Source organism: Myotis yumanensis, unplaced genomic scaffold, assembly GCF_028538775.1.
Source record: "Myotis yumanensis isolate MYYU_CA2020_CCGP unplaced genomic scaffold, mMyoYum1.0.hap1 SCAF_1, whole genome shotgun sequence".
Lineage (NCBI taxonomy): Eukaryota > Metazoa > Chordata > Mammalia > Chiroptera > Vespertilionidae > Myotis > Myotis yumanensis.
This window is the reverse complement of record NW_027223752.1, coordinates 181006254-181028686: the sequence shown is the minus strand read 5'-3', so window position 1 is coordinate 181028686 and position 22433 is coordinate 181006254. Positions and strand designations below refer to the sequence as shown.

Genomic DNA, 22433 nt, shown 5'->3' with positions numbered 1-22433 from the left:
ATTTTCACCCCTTCCTGTATTTTCATGCATGCCAACCTCTCATCATTCTCACCAAACAAGAGCAAAAGTATGTATACACACACACACACACACACACACACACACGGTTGTGCCATCAGGAGCAGGAAAAACCACTGCTTCTTGTGACTGCAGGTATGTATTGTTGATTCTATGGAAATTCTGCTTTCACTGTAAAATTACCTTCTGCTCCACTGCAGGTTCCTAGTAGAAGTGTGTCACATTGAAAATTAATTGATTATAAACACCTAGGACAATTTCAACAGCAGTGGCAAAATCAGTAACAATAATGACAAAAAACACAGTAAATTTTCATCTATGTTACATTTATTATGGAAAGTGAAATGCAAAAAATATTTGAAAATTTTAAAGGGTAAAACTAAGTCATCAGTTGAATTTCATTCATTCATCCATTCAAAAATCAAATCCAAAATGAAGGTGGAAGTGTATATAATTCCAAAGTCTTGATCTATATCATAACATTTCATCTTTTTTCTAGGAAATAAAATTTAATTGGTAGGTCAATTTCTGGAGGATGGGGACTTTCTCGAATAAACCATTTTATGACTTTTGTATTGTATATAGACATCATGAGGAGGTATATATATATATATATATATATATATATATATATTTGTTGATTTCAGAGAGAAAGAGAGAGAGAGAGAGAGAGAGAGAGAGAGAGGATGAGAGAGAATCATTGATTGGCTGCCTCCTGCATGCCCCACACTGGGGTTGAGCCTGCAACCTGGGCATATGCCCTTGACCGGAATCGAACCCGGGACTTTTCAGTCCTCAGGCTGATGCTCTACACACTGAGCAAACCCGCTAGAGTGAGGAGGTAATTTTAGATGTTAATATTGGTACATTCATAAATGGAATTTATTTTGGTATTCCTATATCTTCAGTGATTTAACCCTACACTACACTTTTGGTCTTTCTCAGCTGAGTATTTACAAACATGAATGATTCTCACATTGCTAGCTATAATTTTTTTGGGTGGCACTTAAATTAATACACATTTTCCCAAATAATTACTTAAATTTATCTTCTAAGCAACAGTAAATATTGACAAAAAATCAAGAATTTGGGTATGCTGTTCTTATAAACAAGTATGTTTTTATTAGTTAAAAAACACAGCCAGCTATAGTTGTAACTATAGTGTTCTTATGGTTGGTTAATCTTTTATTTTTATTAACATATAAAGATGGCACATTCATTCTTTAAAATACAAATATGTATTAAATGGTATCATTAACTTTCTACTGAGAAGTGGTTTTATTTGTACTTTACCATACAGAATTCTCTGTTAATGGGAAATTCTGGTATTTTCCATTCATATCTTAAACTGAATAGTCAACGTAAGTTTTAGTGTCAAGGAATTGGGGTCAAATCAGATTAGGTTTTAGGAACCAGATCAGACTTTTTTATTTTAATAGTGTATTTCCTTTCAGAAGAAATGAGTGAAACTCAAACAACATCAGTTCACAGACTGGAATTGTGACAAATTGAAAAATGTTGTCCAGTGTTGACATTTGCTGGTTAATGACTCTAATCTTGTTATCAAGTCCACATAGCATCACCTGTTATTAATAATAGTAATTTATTTGAATCCATCTTAAAGAATTCACAACTGTTCGTATCCCATTGCCCTACCAACATCATCTATAATTAAAACAAATTTTTTACTCTAGACTTCTCTTTGGTGTTGCTAAACATTGTTTGGTTGATCATAAGGGGGAAAATGAGAATGTCTACAATCATTTTTCACTTCATGTGATTATAACACTCTTGAAATCTATGGATATATCTCTAAAAAAAAGTAGGGCTTTTATCAGCCTGTGCAAATAAATACACTAATAAATGTACAGAGTCTATGAAACATAATTGGTTTTCCCCAGTATTTGTCATTTTCAGATATAAAATTAGGTGCTTAAAGAAACAGCATTAAACCTCTTAGCTGCTCAGGAACAGTGTGTGCCTCAGTAAGATGCTAAGTAGACTTTTGTGGCCCAGTGTAGCTTTCCTAATTTTCTAAATCTGCTACCAGGGAGTAACACCATTTAATGGAGAATCTGACCCGATACTAATATATGTAAAACAGAACAGCCATAGAAAAATTCAGTTTTCAATGAGTTGTTTTGTGATTTACTTAAATATACTAGTATGAATAAAATGCATTTATGTGTGCATATATATATGTGGGTAAGCTATTTACAGTATGTTATATACACATTTTTATGTGTAGAAAAGAAAAATACACATTGATTAGCCCTTTTGAGGCTTTTGAACAACTGTTTCTTCTTCCTGCTTTCCTGTAGCTGCTTTGAGGATTTAGATAATTCATACGAGGTATGTACACAATCACACCCATAGTATGTACATTCTAGTCACACACTTAACATGGAGAGGATGTATGAGGAATGTAAATCATCCCAGTGGTCAAAGAACTGACCTTACCTGTGACTAATGGCATGGATAATTAGCCCTGGCATATTTAGTAACATGCCAATGTACTGATTACTTTATTCAGTCTTTGTGATAATTATGTAATCTACTTTTGAAGATGATTAAAAAAACAACAGCCCTTTCTGACCTTCAAAAATGAAAGGACTGTTACTGAATACACATGCACACTTTTGTTGGCTTTATTCACTTTTGTACATGTGCCTACCTTATGACAGAACTCGGCCTTAAAATGGGATACGGCATGTTATTTTTTTCTACACATAAAAATAGAAAACCAACCACTCACAGACCATACACACCTACAGAAGTATTGGCATACCACGACCAGCTACAGTATTATGCACAACATATTGTTCACAACATATTAGTACAGCAGAGATAAATACATTTAGACATTTAGTTATTGTTAGTATATTTCTTTCTTGAGTTTCCAGGCCCCATTGACCTTTCTCAACCTTAGTTAAGGTATCTCAAGATGCCCTTAAAACAAGAATTAGTCTCTCCTCTCCTCTGGGATTCAGGAGTATGACTATAATACTGCAATCTCCCAATTTATCAACATCACTTTAAGACATGATGGAAAACATTATGAAAAATAATTTTACTCAAAGATGCAGTTAAAATAAACGTTAAGGAATCTAATCTAAAAATCATTAAAAGATACTGATAAACCTGGATAAGCTTTTTTACTCATTTAATATAGTTTACTCTATACATAGTCTTTACTTGATATTAAAAGCAATGGTAAGAATCAGAAAAAAATTGTGTAACTGCTTAAACGTTTTTCTAAAGAATAGACAATTTAATTTTAAAGTAATAAAGAGTAATGCTAGCAGCAATGTCAAAAAGCAAGCTATAATTTTCACCCCAGAAATAAGTGGATGACATCCCCACATCTTAAGAAATCAAAAGAGAAGTCAGCATTTCTCTCCCATTTAATTCTCCTTAACACACTTAAATCACTGGTGTATCATCATAATTGTCAGCATGCTGGTTGATCATCAGTACCTTTTTCTGAAGTGCAAATTATCTGACTTTTATTCCTACTGTTTTGCAGCCAGTGGAGTTGAGCTTGAAACCAAAAAGATACTTGATGAAGAAGTAGTATTTAGGAATGCCCATCTGGAACATCATTTTCTTTCTGTAAGGCATTATTTGAGGCCCCTTTTGATATGAGTACTCATGTTTTAGTTACTTTACATTTGGAAAACCATTTTTTTCATAGCTAAGGTGGGCAATCCTCCAGGCAGAGTTAATCCAATTGCTTTACATGCAAGTGTCCAGGAAGAGTAATTACCATATGTTTAATTTCTCAATTTCTCCAAGTTTCCGGTTGGAGCTGTCTTGAGTTTTAAGCTAGCAAGACTTTCTGACTCCTTTCCTGTCTCGGCTGTTAACCATGTCCCTAATAATGCTCACTGGTGTTGTACCTCTGTCATAAGCTCATAATCAAGCTTTTCCAGTAAGAAAGGAGAAATGAAGCCTTTACATCTTTATCCTGTGGGTTACAGTCTTCATGGCAGACCATGACTATATAGTGGTGTGCCCATAGTAGATGCACTTGCTGGTGTAACTGCCTCTTTTTGGCACATTATTGCTTGGCTTTAATTTCATATTCAACAGTCTTTATTCTCATGATTAGTTTCTGAAATATCTGGAACTTAAAAAACACACACACACCAAACTCGTAAATAACATCTTGTTGCACCATTCTGGCCTCCACAGTCATTTCACCAAGGCCCATGGTTATTTAAATGTCCTTTAAAATGATCATCATGATTACCTAAGAGCCAACAGTAATTTTTTAGGCTATTTTGTTATTTCTATCTACACATATTTACTGATGTATTGGATTTACTTAGAGAGGTTTTTTGGTTGTGGCAAGTGAGTAGGTTAGCTGGTGAGTGTTCACAGTTAAAAGTAGTTGTCATGACCTCTGGTTACTTGTGAGACAGAATTTTCCCACTTTTATCCACTTCATCTAGGTTCTTGGTCATTGCAAATCAAGTTTATTTGATTTCTGTAGTCAAGGAGAGTTTTTTCCCCAAGACTAGGATAAAGTTCATGGAAATCTATTTCAATATTTACAAGACTATTTTTTCCTTTTTTGCAAAAATGTCTAAAATTTTGTAGCCATCCTAAGTCCACGCATCTGCACAGATGACATTTATAATTACTCAGCCAGTTGCAGAATTTCATTAGGAAGGAGGGACAGGAGCTTCTGCATATCACTTGTCGTTTGCCAAGTGGCAGCAGCTGGCCAGCACTTGGAGAGATTCAACCAAAAGGGCTTCACACAAGGAGCATTGCTAACAGGAAACAAATGCTCAGATATGAATATAAAATAGTAAATACGGAAGCAAACGTGGACAAGATTTCTGATTTACTGTATAGAAAAAACAGGGGTGGGGACAAGATGGTCAGTTCATTCGTCAAGATACTGCTGAGTTCACTGTATAATTATCACAAAGGGGAATTCACAGGCCTCATTTCTCAAACACCACTTAGGACAAAGCAGGAGAGAATAAACAGCATCATCTCCATGGCAGCATTGTAGGTGATTGATAAATCAGACAGGTAGAGGCCTACAAAAGTCTGCAAGTACCTAATTTTCAGTAAAAACACATGTACATATATGCAAACCTTATTCTAATGCACTGTTTTTCTTTATATTGATTCTTAACAAGTAGACAAGGGATGTGGTGAGTTATATGGTACTAGAAGTGGACAAATCTTTTAACACATGTACAATATGTTGGAGAAACATTTTCACATTTAGGCAGTAAAACAGAGCAGATACAGCAAAGGCCAAATAATTTACATTAATAGCATACTCATATAGATCCCCTGTAAACACATTTTAAAGTCATGTCATAGTATATTTTTCACGTGGTATATACAGTATTCCAGAATGATAGGAACATCTTTCTGGCTTTCTATTTTAAGATGACAAGCTCAATCCTATTAAGATTCAGTTTCAAAATTCAAGCTCCAGGTTATATGTTATACGTGCATATTCAGTCAAATTCATTTAAATTTTGATATTTAACCTATAGCATGTAGAACACTGGTATCTGGAATGAGTATCAGATAATTCTAAAGATTAAAAAAACCATAAGAAAATCAAATGATATTCAATATGTCTGAACTTACTAAGGTAGGAAATAATACTCATATAGGGTATAAATATATCATTTTGGATGCAAAAAAAAAGGTTTCTGGTTAGCTTTAACCTAATAAAATGTTCAACTCATGCCACAGATCCAAAACACACAGAGGTTGATTACAAACTTACTATATGTGAAGTAGTTGGTCTGTGCATTAAAACTAATAATCAAGAAAGACAAAATTAGAGAAGCACTAAAGATAAACATATGACAGTTGAAGGGATGACATTTTCTTGTCATCCTAAAAATAGGAAAATCATGATTTAAATTAAAAAATCTATTATTTACTGGGTAGGCTGCATGGCCTCTTACCATTTTAAATGTTTCATTATCTCCCAGACTCGTGTTCTAACTCATTTTTCTTTTACTATTGATTCAAGAAATATTTTATATCTATTTACTTAATAAAACACTTCCTTCATTTATTTGAATAATTAAAATGCATTAAGAAGAATCAAACCATAACCAAAGAAATTAAGGACAAAAACAAACAACTTTCAACCCAATGTGTGTCCTGCAGGTAAGGAATAGCCAAACAAGTTCAAAGAGTCTGCCATTAAAGTTGTTTTGCAACCCCATTTACTGAGTGAACCTAAGGAGTCATGAATGACATAGTGAATGTTTATGCTGTGTCACAGACCAAAGTGAAGGCAAAATTTCAAATCAAGGTTTTATTGTGAGAGTACGTAGGGTATCATAATGTAAAAACATGGCTGTCTTGAACAGGCTCCTATCTTATTTATCCATTTGATGATCTATTTCTGTTACTATTTTTTTAAAAAAATTATATATATTTTCTGATTTCAGTAAAGAGGGAGAGGGAGAGAGACATAGAAACATCAATGATGAGAGAGAATCATTGATTGGCTGCCTCCTGCATGCCCCCCACTGGGGATCAAGTCTGCATCCTGGGCATATGCCCTGTCCGGGAATCAAACTGTGACCTCCTGGTTCATACATTGTTGCTCAACCACTGAGCCACGCTGTTGGGGCTCTGTTACTGTTTTTAAAAGCTGTTCCTTCTATAAGATTCAATAAACAACAAAACAAGAAAGCTTTTGAAATATTTTCTGACAATTTCTACAGTATGGCAGAAGTAAAGATAAATAATAAAGAATTAAAGATTAAGAAGTCAGGGTTAGTGCCAGCACCAAAGAATACCAGTTAAAGTTACTATCTCAAACATTAAGTTTTACTGAGAGGCACAACTATACCAAGTTTAGTTTTAATTAATTTAATTTTAAATTTATTTAATGTGCAACAAATGCCTACAACTCTTTGAGGCCTCTGCTTCATTTAACTATTTATAAATCATGTGGTTATTCCAAACGCATGAAAATAAATATTATTACCAGATGCTGAATTCTTCCTTTTCTCCTATGTTAATGCAGGAACAGGCTGTTCTAGCCACTTTGCACAGAGGATTACCTGGGGCCCACCCAGCTGCAGTGGGTGCTGTTGACAGCTGCCGTTGTGTACACAGGGTGTTCTCTGTGTGTACACAGCACGTGCGACATGTGAGGGAGACAACAACATGAGCGAGAGACAGGAGTGAGATTACAGCCCGGAAAAGGCATCTCTGACAGAAGTGACATGAACATTACTACAAATGGATATTTAAGGCCAAAAGAGAGTTTTAGACCAAATCTCTAATCATTAAATAACAATGTGATTGTTAATTTGATAGTAATTTCTACTTTAGACAGCATTCTCAATAGAGGCCAACTGTTAAGAAACTAAAAATTGTATCACGAAAATATTCATTATAAATTCCAAATACAACCACTGTGAAGTACCATTCTCAGGCTCTGAGAATGCTGTGACTGTGGTCTCCTAGGCAGGCCTTGTATACAGTCCAGTTGATTTGAAAGAAATCAATGGCTATTACTAATTTAGGTTGTGTCCAGTGTAGCTTGTGTTAAAGTTCAAGTATGATTTCCTCCAATATGTTCAGCATCTGCCAAAAAGAATTAAAAAAAAAAAAAGCCAAAATGGGGACTTTGAGTTCATGCAAAAATGGCATTTATGAGTCTCCGGAGAGAGAATACATGGCCATCTGTCTCATCTAGGAGAGTGAGTTTAGTGAAGGCAAGCAGTGCCTCTTCAACATCTAACAACCTGATTTTCTAAATGCAAGGTGGTGAGCAGCGATCTCCCTACAGTGAATCCAGGAGGGGAAGCCTTTCCAGGGCCCTAGCTCATTCCCCTCTTCCTCGCTACCTCAATTCTCAAGCCACTGCTGGTCATCCTAGCCCAGTGCCTGCTAGACACTCATGGATCGCATGGACAGGGTCCATTTCTGGAAGCAGGAAGGGGCTGAGCTCAAACAGGTGCCTATGTTCGCCAGGACCAAAGCTCAAACTGTGTTTTAGTAAAAGCCTCTCTTTTCTTGGGTTTGAAGAATGAGATATGACGGTATTTCTCTTAAAATCAACTTTTGCAGAGGTTACCTTATTGCTATAGATTAGAAACGTAAGCAATTACATGATATTAGTCTACATCCAAAACCTGTAGGGAAGCTGGTGTTCTATTTGCTGTTGACTACATTTCCTATTAGAAGTTACTGAACCAGATCAAAAGAAACACACAAACTGCCTCCTGTTTAGTGGAGTCTAAATTAAACCCATTGTTTTTGTTACTCAGGAAATTTTCCTTTTTTTTTTTTTTTCAACACAGAGAGAAGAGTGTTTGTTAACTTGTTTATGATTCCTTACCAGAACCTTCACATTTCAGTAGAATGTTTTTGGAGAACACCCGTACAACATAAAATTTAATATTATCCATAACTTGATGACTCTTTTTAAGAATTCAGCCACATGTACTTCCGCTGGGGTAAGGAAATGGGAATTTAATCTAGTCTGAATCACAGAGATGCATCTTGCCTTTGGTGCTGGAAAATCTGTATATATAAATTCATGTATCATGTGGGCAGTATTCATATTCGAAAGCATAGCTAATTTCCCTCCTGTAACTTTCTTAAATTTATGAAGAGGTATAACCAGGTTTACAAAAATGGTTATCTGTAGACGTTTACAAATATTAACTCATATTTGGTATCGTATGCATTTAAATGCTTCTACTTCATGTCCTCTGGCCTAGGAATGAGTCAAATTTGTTTTACCTTTTTTCCATTACAGTTCTTATCAGCTGCTTAAATTTTGCATGGTAACAGCATTCTTGTTGCAACAGGACTAGAAAGTGTAACGGTGGTTTTGCTAATAGCGTTTCTGGTATTTTTAACACAAAGCCGGGGTTTTAATGGAAATACCACAGTGAGTTCAATTGAGACAGTGGCACAAAATGACACACGTATAATGACAATGCTGGTTCTCTAAGCAACAACCTATGGAAAAAAAACCCAGTCAATCCTATTTCCTCTTGATTGAGGTGGAGAACTTTCAGGGAAGCTTGCTTTTCTCTTGTTCCTTCTTGCAGAGGGAAATGTCTTCGTTTCCCTTGTGTGACCCGAACTGAAAAGATATTTTAATTTACGAAGTTCCAGTCAAAGGACCTAACAATTCTTAGTAGCAATTTCCTGTAGTTAATACTCGCTTTCTCTTCTTGGGCTCTGGGGGCTGGGGGTGGGAGGAAACCGAGCAAGCTCTGACCTGGACGGACTCGGAGGAAGACCCTCAAGGTGTACCGGGGCTCCCCGACACGCTCCCCGTCAATCTAACACCGAGGACGGGGCCGGGCGGACGCAGCAGTTGGGGCGTCGGAAGTTCTGCAGCATGGACTGGAACACGCCGTGCTGCCTGCCTTTGAGCTTCTTATTCGAAGAAGTATCCGAGGAAATGGACCTCCGGGCCTGGCTGCTTTGCGCTTTGATGGACTTCTCGTGCTCCCGGATCTGTCTCTGTAAATGGTTCTGGATGGCGACGCCCAGCGACTCCGGGTCCAGGGAAGCGCCGTACACCTCCCAGGTCATGCCCTGCTCGTCCCACACCACGTCCCTGACCCGTTTGGACTGTTTCAACTGCAGCTTGGAGTCGGCGCCAAGCTGCTTCTTCTTCTCTCCTGGGGTGAGTCCCACCTGGGCGGCCGCCGTCACGTTGAGCTCCTTGAGGAACTCGCTGACCCGGCTGGCCCGGCGCGGGCTGGCCTTGACCGAGCGAGAAGGGGTCTTCTTGCCCGAACTAGGACTGGAGTCACCCATGGGTTCAGACGGCAGGCTCAGGCTGGTGGCTGGTTTGGCCGGCCTGTGTTCTTCCACGGTGCCCTCCTGGTTATTTCTAACGGGGGAGGGCATGGGACTGGCAGCTGACCCCGAGCCTCCACTTTCTTGAGCTTGAGGATTGAGCAGTAGGCTTTTGCCCTCTGCCCTTGCTTTCCCATCCAGGAGATTCGTGCCTTTCGATTCTTGTTCTTTTCCTACCGGAAGAGATGCAGGCTTCTTCTCTCTTGCATCTCCTTTATCCGTGGGGTCCGAGCCCCCGAACTGGTCAGCTTTGCTGGCAGGCCCACAGGAGGCGGAGAGTTTGCAATCAGGGTCTGTTTTGTGGCCACCTGTGGTTTTCACTGCCAGCTCAGATGGCTTGGTTCCAAATGTCCCCAACCCGTGACTGGTTTCATCTTGACTTCCTGCACTGATGGAAATCTGGTCGGTGAGGCTAGCTTTCAGAGAGCTAGAATTAGCAGAAAGCTGTTTAGAAGTGGGCTCTGCCCTCCCTGGGGTCATTCCAGCTGCCCTCCCATCATCTGTACGCTTGTCCTGGGCATTGCTGGATGCCTCATTGATGGATGAGGTATTGGGGACCTCCCCTGGCAGGCTCACCCACCTACTATCCCCTTGGAGAGCCGTGGAGACAGCTGCAGCTGCCTGGCTGTGCGCCTCTGGCATGATGCCAGGGCACTGCCCCGACTCCTGGGGGGATAGCTTGTTGACTGACAGCTCCAATGTGTGGCTCCCACTGCTGCCGTGGCAAACCACGCGTAGCTGCTCTTGTTCCAAACGCTCAGGAGCAGGGGTTTCCTTTAAGAACGCAGTGAGGATGCTGGGGCTGGTGGAGACGGATCTGCTCTCGACACTGGCCACGGCCTGCACCTCCGCATCTTGCTGAGCCCTGTTGGGAACTTGCTTGATCTCATTTTCAGCCTGATTGGTCATCGTACTTGCTTCTTTGAACCTTGACGCCTGGTGCTGTGCTGCTAGCAGCGTCTTCTCTGGCTCTGGAGGAAACGTCGAACCTTTGCTGGAGAGGTGGGATGGTTGAGGTGTCCCAGGACTCACGACCTGGGTGTCAGCGGTGGTGGCAGAGGGCTGTGTGTTCCCTGAACATCCGTCTTCTCTGGCTGGAGAGTCACAGGCCCTGGTCTTGGCGTCGGACATGGCTCCCTGCCTGTCCCCTTCAGGCCCGCCGGCAGGAGGGGCGGCATGACTGAGCATCCTGGGCGCTGTGTTTGCAGTCTGCACCACTCCCGGGATTGTGTCTTGAGAAGGAAAATCACGGGGCACTTGATCTTGGCTGCTGCTACCAGTGCCTCCCACAGGACAGCTCGGCGTCTCAGATTGCTCTCCATCTGAGGTTCTCTGTGATTTCCCCAGTGTCTCTTCAGATCCCGAGGAGGCGCTGGCGTTGGGCTGGCCCCCTGGGATGGCCTGGTGGTTGTGCTGACTGGCTGGCATGGTACACGCTGTGTGTATAAGATCCTTCACTGCTTCAGAGCATGGGGTTGGTGCTGTGGGCTTGCTGTTTCCTGGCCACTGGGTATTACCAGGGGAGTTGAGTGTGGGAGATGCTTTCTCCACCTCATTGAAGATGCCAGGAGAAGACATGTCTGGCCGTGCGGCCTCATGCTCACAGGCCTGCATCAGGGCCTCCGAAGCTGCCCTGGGGCTGAGGGCTGGCTCCCGAGGCTTGCTGGAAAGGCCATCGGTGTTCTTACACAGGAGGGCTGGTTGAGGCGGAGGTGAGGCAGCCTGTACCTCTCCTAGGTCCTCTTCTTTTCTGGTGGCTGTGATCAGGGAAGTTTTAGCTAATATTAGAGGGTCAGGTACAGTCCCCATGGAATTTCTCTTCAGGAAAACCTCAGAGCTCTCCCCTGAGCAGTGCTCCCACTGGGAAGCTGTCGTAGGTCAGAGTGAAGACACAATCAGGGATGATTTCTCTGAAGGACCGATCTGTGAATCAAAGAAACAGTACTATTAATATGATAGGGAATTTAAGGATTGAAGATACACCTGTTACTTGTATAAGGACTATTAAGTGCATTGAAAATCTTGCCTCTCCAAATCTGTTTGTAGAAAAATACATAGATCATGGAAAGTAGATTTTGGAATTTTTTAAAAAACTATACAGGTGTTATTTTGATATATTAGTTTGATTTTGCATTCCACTGCTGTCTAGCAAATAGGTTTTTAATGTATTTGCCTAAGCATTTGATAACTACCTTAAAAATCATTTGTGTAATCTGATTTACCAGATATCAGAAAATCCAAAAATCCTGTAAAGCTACTGTGATCAAATCAATAAGTATTGAATATAGGGCCTACACAGACTTGTGAAATAGAACATCTAGAAATTGATCCACATATAAATGAGATTGGATGTAGAACAAGAGAGGCATTTCAATTTAGTGGCAAAAGGATGGATTACTTAATATAAGGGACTGTCAAACAATTTATTCATCTGAAAGAAAAGAAAAAATTAGGTCTTTATCTTACACCAATTCCAAAAAGAAATCCTAGATGGATTTAGATGGATTAAAGGTTAAAATATAAAATAAACAAAAACCAAAAAGATAGATCAATTAATAAATAAATGTCCTGTAAGAGAATCTAGGAACGATAAAATAATCCAGGGACAGGGAAGGCAGAAAATACAGCAACTATAAGAAAAATATAAGCATAGTTATCTAAATAAAATAAATAATTTTGCATGGCAAAGATACCATAAACAAATACAATAGAATTGAAAAAAAAATGCTTGCAGCTCTAGGAGACAGGAAAAAATATCTATAATACAGTAGAAGCTCTTAAGAATTTACAAGGAGACAAAATAGCTCATTGCAAAAATGGGTAAAGAACATGAAAATGCAATATGCAAGATCCGAAGTCCAACAACCAACAAGCTTATGAAAAGCTGATCACATTTATTTGTAGTCAAAGAAATGCAAAAAAGTAACAATTAGATTTTACTTTGTACCAATTGCACTTAAAAAAACTTTAAAAAACAGTTATAACACTATAGCCTGGGGAGACACCTAGCTAAAGAAAGTATTTTTCTTAACTGTAGGTATGAATGTGTATTGTTACACCTTTCTTAAGAAAGCAGTTTAATGTTTATAACTAAAAATAAACATATCATTGACCCAGTGATCCCAATCAAAACAGAATACCAGCATATATATTTAGGTACAAGTATGTTTACTGAAGTACTATTTGTAGAGGCAAAAACTGGAAACAAGCTGATCTCCATGAATGGGGGAATAGCAAAAATAATCAAGACATATCTCTACTGTAGAGCATTATGCAACCATTAAAAGAAACCATTGCCCTGGCCAGTGTAGTTCAGTGGGTTGAAGCATTATCCCTTACACCAAAAAGTATGAATTTGATTCCTGGTCAGGGCACATACCCAGATTGTGGGTTTGATCTCCGGTCAAGGTGTGTACAGGAGGCAACTGATCAATGTTTCTCTCTCACGTTAATGTTTCTCTCTTTCTCCTCCTCTATCTTCCTCTCCCTAAAATCAATAAAAACATACCCTCGGGTGGGGATTTAAAAAAAAATTAAAGCTAATCCCCCTTCCCCCCCAAAATACTAATTAGGCTGTAACTTTTCACTTGAGATTTCCCCAAGTATGGTTGAATGAGAAAAGCAAGGTACAGAAGAGAGTATATAAGTTTTAATTTTTGTAAAGCAGTGACCTAAAACACTACACATGTATGTGCTCCTTGTATGTGTGTGTGTGTGTACAGATATGTTTGTATGTGATTATATAAATTCTAAAAATATTCAGAAGAAGACATATTAGGTATTAAGTAGAAGGAGTGTGATGAGTTGGAGACATGGAGGTACCCAAAGGTGGGAAAATACTAAATTTTAAAAAGTATATCTAAAAATTTATTTGTGTGCTTTTATGCATAAGCATTTTTTTTTTTATTTAAGAAAAGATAACCAGGTGATGTGAATAAAGCAATGTTTCAGAAACTAGTGGATGACTATGTTTTGGTATTACCTCTTTTTCTCATAGAGTCTGTGACCTCATGCTAGTCACTTAAACTTTCTGGAGTCCTAATTAACTCATTGGAAAAATAAATGATTTCAGAGGAGCTTTGTGGTATCAAAATTCAAGGATCTTACATATTTGCATGTGATGGATAATAAATCAAATAGCACACTCTTGACTCAGGCTAGAAAGGGTCAAAATAAGGCAAATTTGGTTGGGCCCAGATTTTGAAAATACATAATTTTATCTTTTAGTTTAATGTTATTTGGCTGACTGATAATCATATGAAATCTAGCAGTGAATCCAACTTCTCTTCTCCCCTAAATCAGTTCTTCCTGCTAACTTTATTATTAATGATAATGGGTTGAATATTTTCCCATCTTTGGTTTTTACTACTTCCTGCTCATTCAGACCACATCCTCAGTTTGTTTGTTTGTTTGTTTATTTATAGTTAAATTTATCTTGTTGAAAGTATGACAGTCCCCCCACCTCAGGTTTATAGTCCGTTTCTTCCTTACTGCAATTCTCTATTGCATTCACTTGCTGTGCCCCAACCACATCTTTCCCTCTCCTTCTTTTGTATCTGTCTTTATTATACCCTTCCTTCCACTCTCTGCCCTCTCCCTCCTGAAAAAGCTTATTTATTCTTCATGGTCCCACTTAAACCCCACTTACTTTACTCTCTGAAGGTCTCTAAAGCCTTCAAATCATAAAGTCTCTCTCTCTATTTTTTGTTGTTAATCCTCACCAGAGGATATTTTTTTCATTGATTTCCAGAGAGAGTAGATGGGAGGAGGAGAGAGGGAGAGGGAGGGAGGGAGGGAGAGAGAGAGAGAGAGAGAGAGAGAGAAAGAAACATCGATGTGACAGAAACACAGATTGGTTGCCTACCTCATCCAACCCAACAGGGGGCAGGGGATCAGAGTGGGGATCAACCTGCAACCTAGGTATGTGCCCTTGACCAGGAATCGAACTCATGACTCATGGGTGCACAGGCCGATGCTTTATTGAGGCATGCCCGCCAGGTCAAGTATTTCTCTCTTTTAAAAAGCTTATAGCTATGTTAACCTGGGTCCTTTGTATTATGCTTTTAATGCAGTTTTTGTACTGTTGTTCCTTGTATAAATGCCTTATTTATCCCAAAATACTTTAAGAGGAGGAAATGGGACAAGCTTATTGATTATTTTCTGTTCACAGGATCTTGTGCATAAAAAGGTATTAATTGACCCAGCTGGTGTGGCTCAGTGTTTAAGCATCGACCCATGAACCAGGAGGTCACAGTTCGGTTCCTGGTCAGGGCACATGCCCGGGTTGCAGGCTTGATCCCCAGTAGAGGGTGTGCAGGAGGTAGCCAAACAATGATTCTCTCTCATCACTGATGTTTCTATTTCTCTCTCCCTCTCCCTTCCTCTCTCTGAAATCAATAAAAACATATTTTAAAAATGTATTTAAAAATATATTAATTGATCCCATTTCTTTCCCAAATGGCCACTATTAATGTCCTACCAAACTTCAAAATAATAGGAAATTTAAATCTATGGCATGAAATAGAAATGAAAGCACAATAAAAAAGCGTGCTGTGTTTGGAAGTAAGAAAACAGTTGTACATTATTCATTAAATTTTATGTATCTGCAATGTAGGTTTAGACAATTAAAGATAAGTACATTGGACACCTGCTACAAAAAGCTGGAAGGTCTCATAAAGCCAGGAATACAGAATGCCTCCTACATTATACCTTGGCCTAGAGCCAAGAAACCTGGTTTGCCAAGAGGACTATAAATTTTGAATAGCTCAAAGTTCAGCAACTGAAAGTTGAAAGATTTAGAAAAAGATGAGGGATTTCATAAAACTCAGTCTTAAGCTTATTTCCATTGTCCTAAAATAGCTAATTGTACTCGTTTAACTTTGAAAGGGTTTGTTTGCTTTGTTAATTGAGGTTAATTTATCCATCATTTAAGGAATAAAGATGGAAAGCCCAGATTAACACCTGTAATTAAGAATCTCTTGATTTATGAGCAGATAGGAAGTCAGCACCACTGGATTACACAGATGCTGGTGTAATTTTCACAGCATCTCCATGTGCTTGGGAGAGACTTCCTACATTTTGAGACAATCTTCCCTCCACAACCCTCCACCTCCTCGCCCCCACCCTGGGCATTTTCCCCTCCCTTACCCACCAAATAGCAGAAATCTTTAGTCTCCAATAGATTAGACACATAAGACATTTAAAAAGTGTAATTACTCAGTAGTTTAGAATGAGAATGTCTTAAAATCAATCAGGGTAAAAATATCAACCAGAGTCCAAGATAAGATTTAACTTTGAAAAATTTAGAGGTTGCAAACAGGTGGCCCATATATTGACTGAATTCCTCCTGCAGGTGTCTGAGTGTGTGTGTGTGTGTGTGTGTGTGTGTGTGTCCTGCATGGTTTTAACTTCTATTCCCTTCCTTCCCTTTTCTTTTCTTTCTTTGTCTTTTTGAATTGAAGAGAACTTTCATAAAAATCCAGATTTCCCTCTTGCTTCTCTTTAAAAACTTGGAAGGTATGCATTTCCAGAAAGTAACACCAGAAGGCGCTGATAAGGGCTGTTCCAGCGGTTCTCAACGTGTAGGTCGCGACCCCTGAAAATACATCCTGCATATCAGATATTTACATGACGATTCATAACAGTATAGCAAAATTACAGTCATGAAGTAGCAATGAAAATAATTTTATGGTTGGGGGTCACCACAACATGAAGAACTGTATTAAAGGTCGTGGCATTAGGAAGGTTGAGAACCACTGGCTCTTCCCCTGGATGGCCCATTCCCCACCTGCCCCGTTTCACTCCTTCACATTACTTACCTGGGCTCCTGTGGACAGCTGAGTTTGAGAGCTTTGCCCCAAAAGCACTGACAGAGTAGAATTCCCAACCTAACTTCTAGTCCTCCGAAGTTCAGTTTGGCATTGCATTTAAGAACATGGAAGCAGGGGCCAGAATCCCTGGATTAGAGTATCAGTTCAACTCCTTAACTCTAACTCTATGTATTTCGGCAAATAACCTCTCAGCGCCTCAGTTTAAATCTATAACTTGAGGATAACAGTCAGAGGACTGCATCACTGAGATGTTGTAGGGAACAGGTTTGGCATTTAGAACAAATAGCGTCTTGGCATATATTAAGCACCTGGTAAGTGTTAGTCTCCTTAAAAGTCTCAATATATACTAGTAAGCACTGATCTGTGTGAAAAATGTATTCTGACACTTGTTAAAATGGTAAGGAAGACTTTAGTTAGGACTACTGTGAAAGGTGTCAAGACGATCTCAGGAGGAGAATATGTTTAGTATTTTATTTTATGGCAGACTATAATTTCACGGCTTTATATTCTCATAATTGAACTGTTGTACTAGCATATGTATTTATTTTAGATGAGAAATTTATCAGATATTTAAACTGTTTTGAATAGTATATCAAATAGATAAATAAACTACCATGTTCATTACAGTCCTATTTACAATAGCCAAGCTACAGAAACAATCTATGTGCCCATCAACAGCTGAATGGATAAAGAAAATATGACATATACCCACAATGGAATATTATTCAGCCATGAAAAAGAAGGAAATTCTGCTATTTTTGACAACGTGGATGAATCTGGAGAACATTATGCTAGGTGAGATAAGTCAAACAAGGACAAATACTGTATAACATCACTTACATGTGGAATCTTAAAAAGCCAAACTCATAAAAACAGTAAAATTGTAGTTATATGGGGGTGGGAGGACTTGGGGGGATAGGAGAGATGATGTTTAAGGGTACAATCTTGCAATGAGCAGTAAATAGTCCTTCATAGCTAATGCACAGCATAGTAAAATTAGACAATAATATTGTATTATAATCATCAAACTTTCTAAGAGACTGGAACTTAATTATTCAAACCACTAAAAAGAAATGAAAAATATGTGATGTTATAGAGGTGCTAATTATCACTACAATGGAAATCATATTACAATATATAAATGCATCAAATTAATATGTTGTATGCCTTACATTTATACAATTTTATATGTCAAATATATTTCAATAAAGAAACTGGAAGGAAAAAACGCCCTGGCCTGTATAGCTCAGTTGGTTGAGTGTTGTTCCGTGCACTGAAAGGTCACCAGTTCCATTCCCGGCCAGGGCACGTGCCCAAGTTTCAGGTTTGATACCTGGTCAGGGTGCATGCAGGAGGCATCGGATCCATGTTTTACTCTCACATTGATGTTTCTCTCTCTCTCCCTCTCTCTCCAAAAATAAAAACATATTAAAAATAATAAAAGACCAGGCTTAACTCCAAATACAACAAGAACAAATGGGGATTTATAACCAAGGAGCCCGTTAAGGGTGGAAGTCAGTGGATGGAAAATTACTAAAAGGACACATCAAGGGTAGGGGAATTCTTACTAAACCACTTAATAGAATTGGTGCTGAAGGCCGGCGAGGTGATCAGCTGTCACCTGGGGGCTGGTGGGGGATTTGATTAGATATTGAGGGTGATAGATATCAAAGTTGGGAGGATTCTCTCTAACTGGCGTAGTAGGATTCTTGCTAAAACTGGACTCTGCAAGGATAGACATGAAGCTCGAGATTATGCTTTAGTGCAGAAGAGAACTCAGAGCCTGACTAAAGTTTGGTCAAATGGGAGTCTTTCCCCCTGTACTAGTGAATAGGGATTTCCTTATAAGACTGGCTAGAGCATTAATAATTCTTTCTGAATTGGTCACAAAATGAGTTTTCTTTAAGTGGGATGGCAACTGGACTCTTGATAGCAGATCCCTTTGGTGTTTTTGCCCTGAAAATCATGAGCAAAGATGTAAAGCCTTGTTCTGGCAATGCACAAGCCTGCAAGGTAAACAACATCCACCTTTCACAGAGAAGGAAACTGAGGCCCAGACCTCAAGTAACCTACTCAAGGCTGAAAACCTAGAATGCCCTTTAAACTGATTCTAATGCAAGCTAATCCTGGTTCTTTCTGTGCTTCTTCTTTATTATCTGTAACTCTGGAAAGAAAGGACAAATTTAAACATACACGGTAGCCCTGGTCTGTGTGCTCAATGGTTAGAGCACTAGCCCCTCCCCTACACCAAAGGATGGCAGGTTTGATTCCCAATCAAGGGCACATACCTGGGTTGCAGGTTCATTCCCTGGTCAGGGTATGTGTGGGAGGCAACCAATCGATGTGTCTCTCTCATATCAACATTTCTCTCTCTCTCACTCCCTCTCACACCCTCCCTCCCTCCCACTCCTTCTAAAAATCAATGGAAGAAATATCCTTGGGTGAGGATTAACAAAACAAAAAAATACATAGTGGGCAAAAGTAGGCTTACAGTTCCAAGTATGCAAAAACAGTTTATTCTTGTAATATTACTTATTATTAAAATATTTTCCATATGAACAACTATAAACCTACTTTTGCCTGTGTGTGTGTGTGTGTGTGTGTGTGTGTGTGTGCAGGGCAGCCTGGATGGCATTAACACCGACTATGATGACATTCACAACTGGTCACTTTATGAAAGGCCTGGCTTGTTGAAGGCTGACACCACTGAAAACAGTGGGTTCCACTACTCTGCCACGCTGCCTATTTTCATAACAGACGCTCATGCTTAATAAGACAGGCAGCAGGGGATCTCATCCCTTTGTGACGTGCACCAAAGCTGCTCTGGTGGGAAGAGCATTGGACAGAAGGGCTGGAGAGAGGCTTGGCAGTCCTGGACCGGCAGGATGCTGATCCCCGCAGGTCATGGCAGTAGTCCTGTGGGCAGCAATGACCTTTGCCCACTTCAGGACTGCCGCCTCGCTAGGACAAGGGCTCCCAGATGTCATCGCAGCTCTTTAGTAATGTTACGCAAGTGTTACAGGCACCTGGGTGAGCACCTCTGTCACCAGCCATCTGACAGAGCGGTTAGCCTTCAGAGGGACAGTGCAAAGACCCTGAGAGAACAGCGAGGCAAGAGAAGAGACTATTTAAAAATGTCGCCTGCCTCCCTAGCCGGTTTGGCTCAGTGGATAGAGCATCGGCCTGTGGACTGAAAGGTCCCTGGGTTCGATTCCGGTCAAGGGCATGTACCTTGGTGGCAGGCACATCCCCAGTAGGTGTGCAGGAGGCAGCTGATCGATGTTTCTCTCTCATCGATGTTTCCAACTCTCTCTCTCTCCCTTCCTCTCTGTAAAAAAATCAATAAAATATATATTAAAAAATGCCGCCTGCCATCCTGCTCCATTCTGTTTTATTTGCTCCCTTAACTGGGAGCCGTCGCCTAGATCATTTGCGTTCTGAACCCAGCAGGTCCTGTCAGTGTAGTTTTAAGGAGAGGCGATTTGACCCCAGGAAGCACCCACAGACCACAAAAAGCAGTTCCTACTTTCCTAAAAAATCACACCCTCACACGACTAGCTGCCTCAAATGCACTTTTCAAAGATATTAGCAGAAAAACTGGTTCTTCCTTTCAGACGGAGTCTAACGCAAATCAGAAGGGCTGAAGAGAAGAGAAGCTGCTTTGCTGAGCGTCAGGAACAGTGTCCTGTGGACGGTCAGCGATAATGGTTACTTTAATGAGGGCTCATGAGACAGGATCAGCGTCCCTTCTCCCTACCCTGTTCTTCTTTTGTTCAACACTGTTCTAGAGAAATGAATGCATGGCCTGTTATCTCACTGAATTCCATTGTAAGCAGGACTGGACAAAAACCAAGAAATAAAAAAGGGCTTTGAGAAACATGAAGACCCCAAATGTATCCTTCCTCTTTTGTCAAATACAATTTGAACAGACGGCTTCTAAATTCACAACAGATTGGAATCATACGGCACAGCAAGCACTTATTTATTGCTTTCTAAGTTCCAGACACTGTTCTCTATGTAAACTTATTTAATCCTCAGAATGACTCGATGAGGATGTACCTACTATGAGTTCCACTTGGCAGATCTGGAAACAGAGGCGGGTCACGCAAGCAGGAAGTGGTAGAGACCAGATACTCTGGCTCCAGAGTCCACATTATTAACCGATTTTACAGAAGGGAGAGTCAGGGGCATTTGTGTGTGTGTGTGTGTGTGTGTGTGTGTGTGTGTGTGTGTGTGTGTGTGTATGTGACAAGCTTCATGACCTGGGCAAGAAGCATAATCAGACAATAAGGAAAACAACAAAAAACTAAAAACACATAGCCTTGCCTTTACGAATTCAAGCTAATAAAGGTAATCCTGACAGAAGTTGCTGCTCTTCATAATGATGAATCCAATGTGGATGTTTTAAGGGTCCCAGATGCTTCTGAGAAGCTGATGGAAACTATGAACCTTCTTTCTAGAAACGCAAAAGTGCATACACCTATGTGCTTGCGGTTAATTGTAGGGAGTTCATGCTTGGAAACCTTTCCATGACCACACATTAATATCCTGCCTCAAAATGTTGGTATAAAACTTAAATGAAATAAATTAGACACTTACTATGGTTTTTGGAAGATAAAAAATACATAATCATGAATTACTACTTTGACATCACTTACCTAAGAAGGCAGGATCTATGCAATATGTTTTATAGAGAGCTCATCTTTAAATGGTCCAACACTTAAGTAAGTTTACATTCTCCCACACCCACCTAAAGACTGTCATTTATAAGATAGAAGAAGAAACTTTTAGCTAACTTGAAGATTAACACAATAATGAGCTCTCTTTATTTTGGATCAGGTGGGAAATGTGGACTTTCATTTTTTTTTCTCTCAGCAAAATAAAGACTCAGGTTTTATTAACTATAAAAAACCACCCCTCAATAGCTCCATTTGCCTACCCGTGGAGATAATTCATGGCTAAATATCAAAGTTACTGTTTAAAAGTGCCTAACTAAGTTATTTTTTAAAATTGAACTCTTCTAGAGAAGAAATGATTAAAATAGTTGTTTTGTTATTTTTAACCTTCTTCAATCAAGCTGGCTCTTATCAGTTACTTGGTCTGCCTGACAGATATTAGAATGTTTTCCTTCTTTTGCAGCTGACGCTTGAAGGACCACTGTAAGCTTATCCTAACTGCCAAGAAATGCACAAGGATCTCAGGGCTCACCGGTGGGTAAAAAGCCATTAGAAGTAGACGAGGCCGTTCTACACTGGCATTTTTTTGCATTTGCATTTTACAGCCCTGTGTTAACTGTGATCAAAGCTGCCCTGCATCCCAATTTTCTGCAGCATATATTTAGCGCCACTCAGCCTTAGAAAAAGCATTCTTGACCTTGCTTCATTCCTCCCTGACCTTGCTGATCTGCTGCTCTTTTCCCTGGCTGCCACACTCCTCCCACACCATGGCGCTCTCAGTAAAACTAGGCATCCACTCCACCTGCCTTCCTTCTGGCAGAGGTGGCTCCGAAGAGGAGAGGTGGGCACCTAAGCGGAGACCCCTGCTATCTGGCCTCAGGTGAAAGCTTGTTAGTCGTTTCTGCTTTTCGCTTATGTCAGGCACCAGCCAGTCCCTGCTCCGGTTCCCACACTTGGGTCCTTAATCGTATTGAACGCTGGGAAGGTGTCTGGTGGCAGTACTTGCAGTGATGGATGTGATGGATATAAATGTGAACAGGGGGCTGGGCATGGAGCTGGTGAGTTGGGGTTCTTT

At 39.8% G+C, this 22433-nt stretch overlaps 1 protein-coding gene across 1 annotated transcript in view; it reads right to left on the bottom strand.

Annotated features, from left to right (window-relative positions):
* Positions 1–396: 396 nt before the first annotated feature.
* GPRIN3 (GPRIN family member 3) overlaps positions 397–22433 on the bottom strand; it is a 79357-nt gene continuing 57320 nt past the window's right edge. Inside the window, exon 3 of the mRNA XM_070392746.1 lies at positions 397–11775. Within this exon, the coding sequence (XP_070248847.1) occupies positions 9322–11661 (2340 nt within the window). The 5' untranslated portion in view covers positions 11662–11775 and the 3' untranslated portion in view covers positions 397–9321. The remainder of the gene's footprint in view (positions 11776–22433) is intronic.